General features: G+C 36.7%; 1 protein-coding gene across 2 annotated transcripts in view; it reads left to right on the plus strand.

Annotated features, from left to right (window-relative positions):
• slc35f1 (solute carrier family 35 member F1) overlaps positions 1–18,457 on the plus strand; it is a 98,764-nt gene extending 80,307 nt beyond the window's left edge. For both annotated transcript variants that reach the window (XM_081378087.1, XM_081378086.1), the window contains 3 exons: positions 3,341–3,393; positions 9,168–9,322; positions 17,267–18,457. In XM_081378087.1, coding sequence (XP_081234213.1) covers positions 3,341–3,393; positions 9,168–9,322; positions 17,267–17,491 — 433 coding nt within the window. In that variant the 3' untranslated portion in view covers positions 17,492–18,457. The remainder of the gene's footprint in view (positions 1–3,340; positions 3,394–9,167; positions 9,323–17,266) is intronic.
• The last annotated feature ends 607 nt before the right edge of the window (positions 18,458–19,064 follow it).

The following is a 19,064-nucleotide window of genomic DNA, read 5'->3' on the forward strand; positions in this document are numbered from 1 at the left end:
GGATTAACAACCTCGTAGCTCACAGTAGGCCTGTTGTTAAAGGTTTAAAAGTTATCGTTCAAAATCAATTTCCCTATGGAGAAAATGAATAGAGTTTTTACATCCGGAACCCGACTGTAGGCTTATTGGCATCAACCAGATTATCTCTGCATACTATACTGTCAGTGGAATAAAAGCATTTTGGGCCCATATAGGTGTAGTTATGACATTTACCAATGCTAACCAGCCCCCCATTGGTTTCTCCAGCCTATGATGTAAACTAAAGGCTATAGTCCATCATAATTGTGCCATTGAATAAGACCCTTTACTCCAAGTTCCTCCAGGTAACCTTCACATGGTTTTAAAAGAAATGTAATGATTTTTCTAGTAATTGCGAGTTACCTGCTAACTAGTCTCGCGTAGCCAGACCTTCAGACTGACGGCTGAAGGTCTGGAATTCATAGCAGCTTTCTTTGGCCAAGGCCCGCCCATAAGGCCGTTTGACCGACATGTCAAACAACCAATTACAGTTCGTTTCGTTCAGCGTCACGTTTCGGGGCGTGGAAATGTCCCCACAACAACAGACCGGCGTGCAACAAGTCAGTCAGCACAGAAAATCAAAGAAGGAGAAGAAAACAAGCAGTAAGTCATTGATCTGTTCGTGCACGTATACTTTTGAGAATCCTACGTTTAGCTGATCTTGATAAATGCTCATTGTCACTCATGTAAACACAACAGTTTTTCTTCCGCAATCACACGTCTGCGCTTTGTTTCCCGGCTGACCGAAAATAAACGTGACACTCGCGCCCCCCGGAAATCCGATAAAATTCAACCAATCAGATGACGACTTCGACATTCCTGAAGTGTTTCCAGTTAAGTGTACCATATGCATCAGACGTTTAGCCAACGTTCCGTGGGCGTGACGTCTGAGGCTGAGACTACCTGCTAACCCACAATCACCCGCTGTCAGCCGCAGATCCTCATCACAGTTTGACGTTTACACAGCCTGCATGTCTAGCTATCATTTCCACCAAAGCTGCTTGGATCTCCGATACCACATTTCCCAGCTACTTCCAAGCACGAGTCAGCTGGAAGGTTTTCGTCTCCATTCTTTTTTTATCCATCTGCAAACGAGGCACATTTGGACCGCCTGCGTCCCCCAGCAAGCGTACGGCAGCTCCAGCTGGAGTCGAATTTACCAGCCCCTCTCTCTCATCTAACACCTTTATTCCCCCGGTGCCGAAGCTTCAGTGTGCTTTAACATCTATATTTGCTGCGTATTTACATAAACGCCAACGACACAGTTTATCCATGCCAGCTGGGTGTAATTATGCTGAAAGGCATTCATATCTGACAGCAGGCTGGAATTGTGGACGAAGTCCTGCTTCCACTTAGTCTCACTGCTTTATAAAGGGCTCTGGAGGAAGCAGCATGACAAGCCCACTGGATCTAGAATATTCTCTTTCATTCTGTGGCTGCATCAGATAGTTTCATCTGCAGGGTTCAGGATGCACCTCTAGACGCTTTCGGCCGATGAGACTGTATCCTTGGCAACAGATCATCAGACCAGTCCTGTGACGGTATCACACGGTGCCAGAGGATTGTTTCCCGCTCGGCTTTAATTGTGCGTTGGGGGGCGATGGGATGACCTCCCTTACGAAAAAGAAGTTTATTCAAGTGTTCTATTAGTATACTTCTTTTAAACTAAAAATAAGAAAGTATACTTTCAGTCTACATTTTATATACTTCTCAAAAATATACTTTATGTACTTCTCAGAAATATACATAAAATTACACTTAAGTGTACTTGACTTGTGTACTTGATACTGAGAGAAAAATCCAAGTGTATTTGGCCTGTACTTGAACTCAATATTTTGATCGAGATATACTTAAAAGTATAATTAAGTATTCAAAGTATACTTGGCTTGTAGTTGTGTTAACTCTTTTGATCGAGTAGCCTATTAAATATACTTTTTTTACATACAGTAGTTTTTCATATACAGTCTTATGAAACTTACATTGTTTGAAAATATTGATTAGAATATTGATATAAAAAAGATTATGTTTCCAGTTCTGCGTATCTGAATTCCTGTGTAGGCAAGTCCACTGGTAGTGTGGACTTACAATGGCTGCCGCGTGCGTGTTTCAGTTAAGTCCGTGAGACCGTAGGGTGTCCCATTTGTCATTTTAGGCCTCAGAAGGGTGCTTGCGAGTGCCCCCTTTGCGGTCGATATGCACCCTCGATGTGCACTTTTGCCGAACCCGCACTGATGCGGACTCCGCAGCAGACTTCTTCCCGACAGTCAAAGCGACATTACGTCACGAAAGTGCGGACTCGTAGGAAGACCAGGGGTGCTTAGGGTGCCATTTGAGACAGGGCCATAGAAGATTGCTTACTCCAATGTACAATAACGTGATCATCAAACATTAAAATATTACCAAATTAAATGTAGCGTAACCCATGAAGAGAAAACGACTGTGAAGCTTTGCCTTTCTTTATGAAACTTACCGACATTCAAGTGTTGATAAAAAAGGATGTATGAAGCTAAAAAAAATTTTTTTAATTAAAGTACAGTTAAAGGTATTTTTCAAGTATAAAAAATATCTACATTTGAACATAGTATGCTAGTATACTGCAAGTGCAAAAATAATATATAAATAGTAAACTATGAGTATAATTTTATGTTCACTTAAAGAAAACTTACAAGTATTCTTGCAGTATAAACTACTAAACTAGTAGTTTACTGAGAGTACACTTCAGTGTGTACTTTCATAAACAAAAAATGTACTACTTGTATTAAAATAGTAAACTACTAGTATACTTATAAGTTCACTTGTAGTACAGAAACCTAGTTGTGTACTTAAAGTTTACTATACTCTTACACTTATAGTATACTTAAAGTATACTTTTATATACTAAAAGTGGGCCAATTTAGTCCCAAGCAGTATTGAAATAGTACACTTACAAGTTTACTACAAGTACACATTGATATTAGTATACTTACTACATAAAGTATGCTTAATATACTTGAACATTACTTAAGTATACTTCATAAAATGAACTTGAAGTATACTTCTTTTTTGTGAGGGCTGTCATTGTAAGTCGGAAAAGCTCATACAGAACCAGGCGTGTGTCACTAGATTCCCTCGGACTGTTCAGGGGAGATTGACCGCTCTTTTCTCAGGCTGGGTGGATTTGTCACTCTGCCCGTTGTTGCTGAGTTCACCCACCTGCCAAAATGAAGCATGCTGTTGAGACTTCGGTGCTGTTTATCTTTTATTGATGGTTTCGTTTTTTTTCCCTAGCTTGGCTGTGCTCACCTGTGGCTGATAGGAATTGTGCTGTGTTTCTGTTTTTCAGGGCCATTATGGAGCACAAGGAACTTCTGAAAGTGCAGTGGGACTGGCAGATCGGTAAGCCTCTGATTTTGACGGTTTTCACACTTGGTTTGATTGCTTAAGCCCAAACCTGAGTTGAATTCAATCACCTTCTCCCTGCACAGTCTCTACCACCCACTGGCACTGAAAACTGTTTTACTGCCAAGTAATTTGTCAAATTAAATATCTAAAAATCTTTGAAACAAGATAATTTCACTAAATTAAAAATATTAAGAATTTTTAATGCAATGCATCTTTAATATCAAGGCATTTCGTTGTATTGCTTTGGTGGATTCCTCCTTCAAAAATCATTCTAATTTGATGATTTGCTGTTCAAGAAATTATTTATTTATTATTATTATTATTATCATCATTATCAATGTTAAAAACAGTTGTGCTGCTTAATATTTTTGTGGAAATTGTGATAATTTTTTCAAGATCCTTTGATGAATAGAAAGTTTAAAAGAACTGCATTTCACGAGTTCACATCTACATATAATTAATACAATAAGTTTATGCGTATTTGGCGTGCTGTCCGGGGGGAGGGCTCCGAGCTCGGAGTTAGGCCCGAACCCAAAGTACTCCCCCCAGTTGGTAAGTGTAGATGGAACTGGAAGTGAGGAGATGGGGTGGAGGAGGGATGCTGACAAACTTTCAATGAACAGAGATAGGTCTGCTGTGAATTTATACTCTGTCATTGAGTTGATTACTGATTAATCTCCAGCTGTGCATAATTTGGTTAATTATCTGAACCTGCTCCTCCCGAACTTTGTTAAATAAAACCTCATTTATAGAATTTTTTTGTAACAATTTAAATGTCTTTATTCTCTCTTCTTATCAATGTAATGCATACTTGCTTAATTGAATAATATTAATTTCTTACCGATCCCAAATTTTTGAGCGGTGGTAAATAAAAAAAAATGCTTAACCCCTTAAGAAGTCGTTTTTGCTAAGTGCCTTAGTAATAGACTAAGAAAAGTGGAAATTAAAAATAAAAGCGCAATTTGGATATTTTAAGTTCTGTTAATTGAATTCATTAATGTAATGCAGTTAATTAGGAAAATGTAATAAATGAATGTAATTATTCATGCCTTCTGTTCTGACCTGTAAAACAATTTGTTTCCTACCATCAGAACAATTTAAGCTTTTTAATCGATTAAGTTGTGTGTTGTCTGACCATGTTTCTAACAAGTCAGCATTTCAACAAGTGAGCATTTTCAATTTATCTTGAGAATATTTTGTGACAGATATAACAACATACACTCACCTAAAGGATTATTAGGAACACCTGTTCAATTTCTCATTAATGCAATTATCTAATCAACCAATCACATGGCAGTTGCTTCAATGCATTTAGGGGTGTGGTCCTGGTCAAGACAATCTCCTGAGCTCCAAACTGAATGTCAGAATGGGAAAGAAAGGTGATTTAAGCAATTTTGAGCGTGGCATGGTTGTTGGTGCCAGACGGGCCGGTCTGAGTATTTCACAATCTGCTCAGTTACTGGGATTTTCACGTACAACCATTTCTAGGGTTTACAAAGAATGGTGTGAAAAGGGAAAAACATCTAGTATGTGGCAGTCCTGTGGGCGAAAATGCTTTGTTGATGCTAGAGGTCAGAGGACAATGGGCCGACTGATTCAAGCTGATAGAAGAGCAACTTTGACTGAAATAACCACTCATTACAACCGAGGTATGCAGCAAAGCATTTGTGAAGCCACAACACGCACAACCTTGAGGCGGATGGGCTACAACAGCAGAAGACCCCACCGGGTACCACTCATCTCCACTACAAATAGGAAAAAGAGGCTACAATTTGCACGAGCTCACCAAAATTGGACAGTTGAAGACTGGAAAAATGTTGCCTGGTCTGATGAGTCTCGATTTCTGTTGAGACAATCAGATGGTAGAGTCAGAATTTGGCGTAAACAGAATGAGAACATGGATCCATCATGCCTTGTTACCACTGTGCAGGCTGGTGGTGGTGGTGTAATGGTGTGGGGGATGTTTTCTTGGCACACTTTAGGCCCCTTAGTGCCAATTGGGCATCGTTTAAATGCCACGGCCTACCTGAGCATTGTTTCTGACCATGTCCATCCCTTTATGACCACCATGTACCCATCCTCTGATGGCTACTTCCAGCAGGATAATGCACCATGTCACAAAGCTCGAATCATTTCAAATTGGTTTCTTGAACGTGACAATGAGTTCACTGTACTAAAATGGTCCCCACAGTCACCAGATCTCAACCCAATAGAGCATCTTTGGGATGTGGTGGAACGGGAGCTTCGTGCCCTGGATGTGCATCCCACAAATCTCCACCAACTGCAAGATGCTATCCTATCAATATGGGCCAACATTTCTAAAGAATGCTTTCAGCACCTTGTTGAATCAATGCCACGTAGAATTAAGGCAGTTCTGAAGGCGAAAGGGGGTCAAACACAGTATTAGTATAGTGTTCCTAATAATCCTTTAGGTGAGTGTATGCATCATCAATAGCAGTGCATTTCCTGAAATTAGGCTGGATTGCTTTCATTGCAAGTATAAATCACTTAACTCTAATCACAAAAACGTCTTCCATGGCACTAAAGTCAAATGAACACTGGTCTAGCCAGAGCGCTTCGGGGTTAAAACGTCCTCAGAAGCGACAGCAGACAGCTGTGAACGTACGGGGATGGTTAAATATTGCTGTGCACGTGCTGTTGAGCTCAGGGAGAGATGCTGAGAGGCAACATCACCAGCAGATGTGACTTTCCATTTGACTTCCTCATGAACGATAACAGGCATATTTAAACTGTTGACAAAAGACAATTAGCAAAATGAATTGCTCATGCAGTCTGTGACATCTCTACCCCGCCTATAAATACACACGCCTGCTCATGTCTTCATGAAAACACAAACACAAATACATTTTTATTAAGGTAATACACTACTTGAGGAGGTAATTTTACTATGGTTAATATTAAATGCATCTGATTAGAAATAATTACAAATATCTTTTGGTTTGTAATCTCATTTAGTTAAGACTTGGCAAAACTACCATCCTCGAATTCAGTGTATTTTCAGGAAGTCACTTAAGTTTAATCCAGATTGATGCTCCTGAAGTGTTGAGGGGCCGTGCCAAAGGCAGCATTTGGGTTGGATCCCAGGAGGGTGCTGGCTTGTCACAGGGACATTAGCTAGTCTCGAGTCGCTTGAGGGGCCACGTCATTAACTGCCAGGGCTGTTGCAAGTTACACACTTTATGCCAGAAGAAGGAATGACTCCCGCCAAAACTGCGATGCCCTTGATAAATAACGAGGGCATGTTGATCATAATGCATTAGTTATGTTGCCACTGTCCTTGAAAGGCTGTGAGAAAATTCATATTAGTTTGTGGACCATTGCATATTATTAATATACTGTGACTTTTGTTATTGAAAGTATTTGGGTGCTTAAATATGTCTGAATGTTATTGAAACTGGTTTCCGCCATGGAATAACAAATGTAAAAAGGTATTTGCTGGTTTTTGTCTCACAATTCAGATTTTTTGTCTCGCAGTTACAAGGTACAGTATGTAGCCTACTTCACGGTTCTGAGAAAAAAATTCAGAATTGTGGGATACATTTTTTTTTTTTTTTTTTTAAGTCTGAATTGTGAGAATTTTGGTCACATAATTCCATCACTCCCAATTGTGACATAAAAGTAGCCATTTTATATCTTAAAATGTTTACCTTTATAAACTTGTGAGAAAAAAAAAATTGTAATATAAAGGCACAATTGCAATTTAATTGTTTCCATAGAATGTCATTGCATTAGATTACAAAAATTCAAACAGTAGCTTTTATTTGAAAGAAAATTAGTTTACATAGTTTTTTAAGGCAAAAAACGAAACAAACAAGTTTTTTAATTATAAAACTGTGATTCCGCTTCAAAAAATTCAGAAAATATATTTTGTGGCATCATTAGTTAGATTTGTCAGATCCGCTCTGAATGTTTCTAAAATGTTGTCATCACCTCCAACTAATTATATATTTTTTTAACATTCAGGCTTACAGAGTAACATTGAATCCTTGCCTACAGATAGATTTGAACTTCCCCCTGAATAGCAGGTGACAACTTATAATTCTCTGATGTGCTACATCGCCAAACAGTGTTAGCAAGGCATCTGAATAAGTTATGAAGCCTTCTGCTCGGCTCCGAAGCCTCATAGCCTGAGAACAAACTGCGTGTGAATAGCAGTGAGCTCCGAAATATATAGTGTGATATAATCCTGACATTGATTTGTCCTTGCTGAGTATGAGCTGATTATTTGATTGTACCCCAAGGGTTTCAGAGTTGATCCTGTCATTTTACTTTTATAGCTGTAATGTCACTAACAACAACAAAAAAATATATATGCATGTATATGTGTGTATATATATATACAGTATATATATAAATAAATAAACATAAAAATCAAAAATTGTGCACTTTACCTACAAAAGACTTGTTGGGATGCCAGACGGGAAGCAGATTTTGTTAGTATTGTCAGGTTTTTCATTTCAAAACAAATTATTATTATCCATCTCCATTTATGCTGGAACAAAAGTTGTGTCCTTTACAAATGCATTTAGAAATGAATGGCCTGAGAAAACACAAGTGAATAATTACATTTTTTTTGTGCCATCCAATTCCATTATGATTGTGCGGGATGAATTATGACCAGAATTTCACAGCTGCTGTCTCTCTGTCCGCTATGACATTAAAAGCTGATTGCTGGTAACAGAAGAATAGTGTGCTAAACTCCACACTGGCTTCATCTGTACCCTTAGCACCTTTACAGCGAAATACGAAGCTGTAATATAATGTTGTACTGTAAAATAATAGAAGCTGTTTATATTTTCTATGAAGCCTATGCATATAATGCATTATTAATCACAGTTATTATTTGCTTTGTGTTATAATACATTATATTTTAAGAGCATTGCCATGTAAGCATTATAAATAAGAGATAATGTTTTATGAACCAGATCAAGACCCAGATGCAATATAGATTACACGGCCACTTACCAAATTAAATTGAAATATAATTGGATATGAAATACTGATTTAAGTTTTGTTATGTGAGAAAGACACTTCAGAGTGATATGAAAGACATGAACTAGCCTTTTAAACAATTTAGCAGTCATTTAGTTGCAGAATTCTATAATTGACCAATCAGAATCAAGCATCCCAGAGAACTTTATCATAATGTATCATAATTACCTTCATAATTATTTATGAAGTGATCTAACAGTTAATATTATATATATAGGCCATATCAGTTTGTAATCCTGATGCTGCTGAATGTAGGCCTGGTATCTGCACTACTGCAAGCATAATTCCACTGGTCAATTAATCATGGGTGATTCCAAAATTATTATTTTACTAAAATGAGTTACAAAAAAACATGCCAAAAGTGTAAGCGTTGAAAAATGGAAGTCAGAGGAACACAGATCCTATTTTTTTTGCGTTAGCATGAAGCTGCATCCTCACAGTTCATGAATTACACTTACGCATTTTTTTCTCACACTTGACAGGCGATTTACACCTTTACAAATCTTCTCTTAAAAAAAAGTTGTAATGTTCAGACTTGTTCAGCATTGCATATTTGTCCTCTGCCACTTTAATTGCTCGAACTCTTAAAGCAGGATGGATTCTGATTGGCTGTAAATGTTTTTATCATTCTGAAAGTGATACCAACGATACTCTTCTTCTGTGCCGTTATCGTTACAGTTGTGGTGTGGACTCTGCTATTCCTTTATATTTAGAATGATTTTTAGAACTGGCCTTAACTCTTTATGTCCTCTCAGGGCTGCTGTACATTGGATTCAGCGCGTGCATGTTTGGGCTGTACAGCTTCATGCCTGTGGTCATCAGAAGAACCAGCGCCACAGCGGTGAACCTCTCTCTGCTCACTGCCGACCTGTACAGCCTCTTCTGCGGCCTGTTCCTGTTCCAATACAAGGTTACAATATGCTCTCTCTCTCTCTCTCTCTCTCTCTCTCTCACACCTCCACCATTATACATGTCATTACTTGCCCTTGGCTCGTCCATTTTTTTTCTCATGGATGTTGAGCATAATTTCTCTGCTCTCCTTCTCAGAGAGAATTCTGCACATCATTTATTTCCCCCCCTGGATTCTACTTATAATATTAGTCGAGACTTCTTTCACCATTTAGTTTTGCATGACCGTTTTCCTGTGGCAGAATGAGCGAAGGCAGATATGTGTGTGTTGTCAGGTCTTAGATATGCAATTCGTTTAAAATAACGACATAAAATATTGAGTAAGAAATAAAAGTGTCTATAGTGCACTGCAGTGGAGACTTTGGTTGTGGCAATGCTTACTTGCTAGTACGCTGTTGGGTTCGGTATAGTTGCACTGCTTCATGCTTCAATAATGGACACTTTGAAAAGCTGCATTATGTTGAGACAGATTTACAATAGATTCACAAAGATTGAGGACTTTTTCCTTTGCCTTTAGGGAAAGATCCAGACACAATGTGAGACTTCATCTCTAAACACCACCATTACTGCGAAAGCCATCAATGAACAAAGCCATTAGTCTTACTGTACAATGAGCATAGTGTTTTAAACTCCTTTTCCTTGTCTAGTAGTGATTACACTGTCTGGAGGACAAAAAGAGATTCTGCTTCTTTTGAACTGATTATTTGAGAGTATCACACTGATTAGTTTTAATTGTTACGGTGCTATTAAAGTGAAGGGTTTCAAAAGGGAGTCTTTGCAGCGATGCAGTAGAAGAACCATTTTGCTTCCCCAAAGAACCTTTCAGCAAACCGTTCTTAAAAGATTGGATGTATAGATTTCTTCTTGGAACCATCAATGCAAATAAAGAAGAGAGAAGTGTGTGTGTGAAAGGGATGTTTTGCTGGTGGATAATTTGCTGGTGGATTTTTTCTTTTCCAAGTTGAATGTATTAGGACCATGTTTCTGAGCTTCTGAATTCATGAAATACAATTAGAGTGATGGATATGAAACAAGCCTCCATCTCGGTGGCCAAAGGCAGAACGCTCTGGGTTACTGCTTGTTGGGAATAGGTAGAAGTGGCTCAACGAAATTAGATTTGGTCTCAGTGGAGCGCCGTTTTTTTTAGTGACAACAAAAGCAGTGATCACATCTAAAGCATCTCTGGCTTTGTTTTTCCATGTCCTTGTGTGAAGAGGCTCAGCACAGCTGCCATCTCTGACAGAAATGATCATGGATTTCAGCTAATATTTGATAGGCATGTTGTAATGCATTATTATATTATATTATAGAGTAAGTTTCTTTTGTTTTCAGCAGTTTACATATACTAGAAATTATGTATTTTTGAATTACGTTATATAACATTATATTATATTGAGTAAGTTGCTCTTGTTTAGCTTATTTCAGCATTTTACATGTACTAGATACAGGAAAATACAGTCAAATTATGTTTTTTTTTATTTTTTTATTCTTCACATCTCATATTTTATCTTAATTGAAATTAAGATAACTTATTTGAAAACCAAATGTACAACTTTTTCACTCATAGTCTTTTAAATATGAATACATAAGCTTTTTACTGCAGCTTTGACAATAGCTTTATCAGATTTTAGAGCCTTTTTTTAGAGACTATCTTTTTTTTATTTAGCATTTAAGCGAGGCTGTCAATTATTTTACATTTTTTTAAATCAAATTAATTACATGATATGCTGATTAATTCAATTTGTCATTAATCACAAACTGTATCAATATATGTCAAGAAAAGCCCCCAAATGAAGATATTTTTTTTAGGTTGCTTTTAACTGCGTTTTGCTGGGTTTCCCGTTTCATTTGATTCCGCTCTAACGTTTATGTTTAACACATATCATTTTATATAATTAATAATTAAGTTAATGAATGCATCAAATTGACAGTCGTACTATTAAGTAGTAGTTTTTTATAGTGTCTTAACTATATGATGCTCATGTCTGGTATGATATAAAAAGCATCAGTGTTCCAAAAGTTTTCATATTATTGTTCTCTCTGGTCATTGTGCTGTACACACATAACAAAAGGTTAGGGGTTACACCAGCGTGAGAGAAGCCGGCAGACAAGAAGAGCTTTCTAATAAATTCCTGTCCAGCCCTGAACTGAATGCCAGAGCCATTTGTAATATGGTCATATGTAGCCAGAGCTCTCTCGGATTCTCTGCACGCTGTTGTTATTGTCGGTCTGTAGTCTGCACCTGCAGTCTCATCTCAACCCTGTCCTTTATTTTTGTGTCTGGCTTTTTGCCTTCTGAAACCTGGATTCTGCTCACGAGGCAAACTCAAGGTCCTTGTGAGTGTTCTGCGGAGCCTAAAAGTCTGAGAAAACATAAGAAAAGACATAAAAGATATGAGAAATATTTCAGATTCTGTCGAACTGTGTCTGTGTCATTACTGATAAGCAAATTTATGGCATTCACGTGACTCCTATTTACAGACACAGTCATATGTTTTTGCTTCCACTAAAGCACAATATGTTCTTAAATCACTGTTAACTAAAACTAAAACGCTATATATTAAAAAAATGAAAAATTTTATTTCAGCTAATCTAATTTTCATGTAGTTTAACTTGATGTACTAAAATAACTAAAAATAAAAACTGAAATAAAAATTAATGAAACTATATATAACTGTATTTTTAGTATTTATTTAGTATACATTTTAAGTATAAATTTGATATATGTATATAAATAAAGATAAAACATTTTATTCCAAAAAAAGGAAAAACTAGATTTTTTTTTACTAATGGTCTCAGACTTTTGGACCCCACTGTATATGAATCCATATCTGCAGCGGACAGATATTGGCGTGTGCCCACTCTTGGCTAAGACCATTTTGAACGTGCTTGCATGTTTTTCACAGTGATTTGCCGCTTGTCAGACAGAAGTAGATGAGAGTGTGTTTGAAATTTGAATCGAGCTGATTCCCACAATAGCCTTTGATGTTCCGTTCAGCCGGACCAATTCAGAAGAAAAATGAGCCGTAGAGATTGAGTTCTTATCTCGACAGGTTGCTCAATTTCCTGAAATCTTGGTTGCTGGTAGATGTGTGACAGAAGCATGTTCTCACTGCAATTAGGCTCTCATTTTCACTTTGTGGCTTGTTTGGTCCGTTCCATGAGGAAAAGTAGATCGTTTGATGGTTGGATGTATCTTCTTATTCGCAGCAGTTGGGTTGTTTGTCCAGATCAAATAGTAAATGAGAATTTTTACTGGAAGCATTTTGTGGTTACAGAACAAATCATTTGTCTCCAAAACGCAGGGAATACCTGAACCACACACAAACACGAAGATCATTGTATATAGTAAAACAATGTACTGTACTTAATGCATACCACATTTAGCTTGATATCAATGTTGGCTCATTAGTATGTACAGTAATCCTACACTTAAAGGCCTTATGCCGATAATTAAGTCGAGTATCTAATCAAACTATTGATTTATTCAGAGATAGCTTGCTCCAGATGAAGGCTGTTAGCATTGATTTAAAAGTGTGGCTTGCATGGTGCTTTTACTGTAAGCTCTCTTTTGTCTGCTTTAATGGCTGTGCTATTTCTTTTCACAACAACATGGAGAGCTGCATGGAGCAGCCATTACCTGCAGCACTTCAAGGCTAACCGGGGATTTGAAATGCTCCTGTAAACATGCTTCCTTTATTGAGGACAGTTGTTAATAGCAGACTAGTTTTATTCTTTGAAATCAATGAATATGAAATTTGAATGTGGCCACAAAAGCTTGAATGCTAAACACAGTCTGTTTTTCTGGCTACTTTAGGTCGTTTTAGGCAATTCTAGCAGAATTAGTGGGTCAAGACATGCTTTCCATTCAGCCTTGCATGTAGTTGGTTTCTATAGGTGAAAACCACTTTTGGCTTTTGACTTTTTTCTTGCAATTGTGAGGTTTTTATCTTACAATTCTGAGTTTAGGTATACATTTAGAATTGGGAGAGTTTCTGAGTTTAGATATAAAGTTAGAATTGAGGGATATAAACTCGGAATTATGAGAAATAAAGTCAGAATTGCAAGTCAATAACTTGGAATTATTTGAAATAAAGTCAGAATTGTTATGAGAAATATAGTCAGAATTGCAGGTCAATAACTCGGAATTATGAGAAATAAAGTCAGAATTGTTATGAGAAAGTCAGAATTGCGAGTCATAAACTTACAATTATGAGAAATAAAGTAATAATTGGGAGTACTAAACTGAATTATGCAAAATAAAGTCATAATTGCGAGATATAAACTTTTTTTCTCACAATTATTTATATCTTGCAATTATGTCTTCTTTCTCAGAATTGTGAGATATAAACTCGCAATTGTGAGTTATAAAGTCTGAATTATGATGAGATAGAAACTCACAATTCTGAGAAAAATTCATGAAAAATTTTTTCCAATTACTTTTTATTTTTTTTATTCCATGGCGGGAACAAGCTTCCATAGAAACATTCAGAATGACAAAAGCAATTGAATATGAGGAAATGAATAGGGTGGCACATGGGGTGGGCTTGAAATTGGGGTTCCATTATATCAAGTTAGCTATGCAGACGATTTATGAAGCCATATTTGTGTAAGAATAAAAAAAGACACGTCTTTGCAAACCCTTCTTAAACACATGGCTGTTTGTCTCTGGGACAGTAAAATCTGTCTTTGGTTCATAACTTTCATTTTGAAATATGACACTCAGAACACCTTGCATATTGCAGTATGATTTATTGCGAGTGTGAGCATCTTTTTTTTTTTTTTTTTTTTTTTACAGGTTGTAATTACATCACTGTACCCTTATTGAAAACTCTTTTCTCCTCTAACGCTTGGGAGAAAGGGGGCACCATGTGTCTGGCTTGAAATAGCAGGTGCTTTATCATAGTTATACTGGCATGTAGCACCACTTGATATATTTAAATGAGCAACCTGACACACCGGCAATTCAAGCAGAATATATTCCTTTCCAGCAGATATTACTCTTGCTGGCTCTAATACCCTTCCAGTACTGGAAAATCACTCAGGCTGTGCTTGATCTTCCATACGTTTGCCAGAACCATCTGCCTAATTTCTATCCTGTGGTCTGCACTGAACTCTCAGGTGTGTTAAACTTTTTAAAAATCCGCAAAATGAACAAGACTTTGCCATATTTATTCTGCTATTTTCACTTAGGAAAAGGTTGTTTTCACCTCAGTGTAAAAATGTCTTTATTTCTTATATTTGTTACTCACAATGCGACTTTGTTTGTTACAATTGCAACATTATATATCACAATAATAATTATATTTCTCATAATCTCAATTGCAACATGAAATCACATGTCATTATTTTTTACAATTGCATTTTTATCCCACAATTGCAACTTCATTACTTGTAATTACCTGTGTAAACTCATGCACATGCAGACAGATTTATATAGACTTGATTTGATTAAAAGCACCTCTGGAGATGCACAAAAGCCACACCAGTGTCACTTGCTTTTATTGATTCATTGGAAATATTTATTCTGCTGTGATGCTTGAGGGAGGAATGGCAGAAGAGGGCTTCAAGCTGTGAGAAAGTGTCAAAGATTATTTTAAATTCTCTGTGGAGTTTCTCTAGACTTCAAAAGCCTAATGTCTATCACTGCAGGGCTTTGGAGTATGAGTGCTAGCAAATATTTATGAGTGTGTGCATGCATGTACGTTTTCACACAAGTCGCATCAGCTCAGTCTGGCACACACATGGTCTCACGGTGGTCCTCTCTCTATTAGAGCTTTTAGATGGGATGTGATCAGCTAATAACACTAAAAAGCAATTACATATGAGGCTCATTGAGTCACAGATATTTTGATGCTTTCATATTGAACAATGCTTTCGATTTGTTAATGGTCTGTGAGCTTCCAGCATGCGTTGCAGCATTAAAAATAAGCATTAATTTATGCAAATACTGTCATAGATGCTTGCTGGCTTCCTTTATCCTGTTGTAGTTGCCAGTTATTTGTTGTCTTATGTTAAAAGCTCATCTTTTACATGATTGCCGTTATTGAGGTCTACTGTATGTGCGAGTGAGTCTATAAAACGAATGGACATTACAATCGTTGCTTCACATCTCAAAAAGATACTGAGTTCACTGCATATTGTATAGACACTGTAAGTGGTGAAGTGATGATACATGAAAATGTTATGTGAGTGTGACTATTCAAGCTCTTGAGCAATTGCAAAGCATCAGATTTCATGGGATTTATTTATTTATACTTTTTTCCACAGTGAAAAGACTTTGTACTCACTGTTGAATCCTGCTCTTATGTGCCAGAGCTGAAGGCCATGTGTAAATGGAAGCACTTTGTCAGTCACAGGCGTGATAGAGAGATGGAGGCATTGTTCATAGCACAGCTCTACAGTTGTGATTCTCATCCACACCTCAGACCCTATGGATGAAAAACTATTGATGTGATTTGGAGATTGAGTGACGGCAAATAGAGTGAAGCGTTGGCATTTCAGTTTTCCAAGTCGTGATTGTTGTTGCTATTTTCAAAGCGCTGACAAGGGTTTTGAGTCCCTGCTCGACCATAACGCAGAGCAAAATATAATCATTAATGCAGTGTTCAAAAATGGCTCTTATTGTCAATGGTGTGATTTTATTTTACATTCCATTCCAGGGTATAATTTAGTAGACACCTTTGGAAATACCATAGCTGCTAAAGTTATTTTAAGGTTTGCTCTTTAAAAAAAAAAAAGTCTCAGCAGTCTGGAAGCTTTCTAAGATAAAAAGAGAAAAGAAAAAAAAAAGAGGCAAAATTCAGATTTTAAGATTTGGCTCCCTTTCATGAGTGTTAATTTCCATCTTCCATTAAAACCTGCTATGTAATTTGTCTTCATGCTGAAGACTTTGGGATCAATTCCATTAATATATGGTTCCAAATGGGCAATGCCATATCAATGCCATTTTTAGTTCCCCAAAGAACCTTTCAGTCAACAGTTCTTTTGTTTGACTAAAACCTTTTCCCCCTTAATAGTGTGAAGAACATTCTTAAAATCTGAAGAACCCTTTCCACTATAAAGAACATTTTGTGGAATAAAAAGTTTCCATTGATGTTGAAGGTTCTTCATGGAACCATCGATAACAATAAAGAAATTGAAAACAATAAAGTGTAGGCATTCCTATGACATTAAATCACATGTAATGCAATGCATGTATCACAACATGGATTTTGAACCATGATTCATTTATTAATGCCATCCGATCTGTAATTTCAATCACAGACTTCTTGCCTTGAACAGTAGACTGACACTGAGAGAGAATCATTTCTTCATCTCTGATACAACTGCTGCTTATTCATTAGTTCATTCTCAGTGGAATCTCTCCTATTGGGCCTCCATGTCTGATTCCCTCATGTTTATTAAAGAAATAAGACCCTAATGTGACCTTTTTAAGAACTTTGTCTGCAATGGCTGCTGTCATTAGACCGTGGCATCAAGTTTTTGGAAGACTTTTTCATGCAGACTCTCTCTCACTCACTCTCTCTTTAAACCCTCACTGCTTTCATGTTCCATATAACAGATTTGGATTGTCTGATTTATTATTAATAAATTATGATTTGAAGTTTTAAATTAGCGTTCTATTTAGAATTATTAAGTCATGATTTACAAAGTCACTGTTCTATTTAAAAGTAGGCAATTATGATTCAGCTCATTTTAAATCAGTGTTTTTATTAATCGTGATGTAGTTTTAAATCAGTAGTGGATTTTGATTCAAAGTTTTAAATCAGTGTTCTAGTTCGACTTAAATCATGATTTACAGTTTTGAGTCAGTGTACTATTTACAAGTAGTAAATGATGATTCAAAGTTTTAAATCAGTGTTCGATTTAGAATGATCATGATGTAGACTTTTTAAGTCACTCGATATATATGAAGCTGATTATATTGTTTGCCTGTCTACAGTTTTCCGGGCTTTACCTGCTGTCCTTCTTCATCATCGTCCTGGGACTGGTCTTATACTTCTCCTCCTCCACGTACGTGGCACAGGATCCTCGCGTTTATAAACAGTTCCGCAACGCGGGAAACGCCATCACAGACACGCCCACTGTGGGGCCGCTGGAGCCTTCGGTGACCTATACGAGCCTGGGTCAGGAAATAGAGGAGGAGCCTCGTATACGAGTAGCCTGAAGGGGGCGTGGTCTCTCAAAACCAATCATCCACGGCCCGGCCCAGCAGTCTGTAGAAAAGTGAAGGGTAACGATCACTGATTGATGTAATCAACCACGTAGCAAATGAGTACACTGTGATCACGAACTGTTAATAGGTAGCAGTGACTTCTGTAAATCTGAGTTATCAGATCCATCATGTATAGAGATGATTTCACCTCATTGCCTCTTTCCCCCGCGGCAAATTAAGTGTTTAGAAGGATTTGTGCTGACTGTTTTGTCCAAATGCTCACTTGTGAATGTTTTACTTTCTTATACAAGCACAAAGGGTTCATTGTATCTGAAAGTTTGACAAGGTTCGTCTCACTACAGTTTCATGAATTTTTTATGTTTTCAATGATCTATCTGACGACGTCTCTGGAAAACTGCATTCTGAGTTTTAAAATGCTGATTTGAGCCAGTGCCTTGCCATGTGATATTATTGTGGGTTTCATTTAGCCAATGAGAAATCATGACTTCTAAAAACAGTGTCATCAGTATTGGACATCATGTCATGATTGCATATTGTATTATCTGCTCAAAATGATTAATATTTCCATCTACAAAAAGGGTTTAAAAAAAAGAGTGATTTTCCACCCTTCTTTAAATGTTATACCATATTCATTTTTTATATTTGTCATTTATTGTTCATTTTGTTTTAATTCTGCCAAGAAACGGTACATGCATTTGTATTAAATATTAAAGTCTGTGTAATAGCAATTGATTGTAAACTTGTAAACTATTTTACTGCACTTGACTTTGTTTTATAAGCAGTTCAGTCTTTAATTATCATCTTATTTGGATAAAATCCAATACAAATACACGTGTAAAGTTATTCTGAACTGATATCTACATTTTGTTTTGTTTAAAAAAAAAATTTGTCATTTAAATATTGGAAATTCTTAATGTGTTTGACTTGCTTAAAATAAAGTATATTTGTCTTAAACTCAACAAACGTGAATGTGCCATGACTGGGAAAATGCTTTTAATACTTTTACTTAAAAGGGATAGTTCACCCAAAAAGTTTGTCATCATTTACTCACCCTCAAGTTTTTCCAAACCTGTATGAGTTTCTTTCTCCTGTTGAGCACAAAAGCAGATATTTTAAAGAATGTTTGTCACCAGAAATTTGATGGTAGCCATTGACTTCCATCGTATTTTTTTCTACTATGGAAGTCAATGGCTACGTCAACTGTTTGATTACCAACATTATTTAAAATATCTTTTTTATGTTCAACTGAAGAAAGAAATTCAGACATGTTTGGAAAAACTTGAGGGTGAGTAAATGATGACAAAATGCATATCATATGACATAATGGTACAAACTACAATTTCTCCTTTAATTAAATATTTGTGAAGACCCTGAATATGTTGTGATGAAATATTAACCTAATCATTCTGTTTACAAATTTTACAAAATCATTCTGTTTACAAAAGACAAACTCTTAATGAAACTGGGTTGCACTATTTTCAGCCAGTCCCCATTTACATTATGTGCAATACTACTGTTTAAAAACTTTTTGGGCTATTTATTTATTTGATTAACTCTCAGCTCA

Source organism: Scardinius erythrophthalmus (assembly GCF_964197995.2).
Source record: "Scardinius erythrophthalmus genome assembly, chromosome: 11".
NCBI lineage: Eukaryota > Metazoa > Chordata > Actinopteri > Cypriniformes > Leuciscidae > Scardinius > Scardinius erythrophthalmus.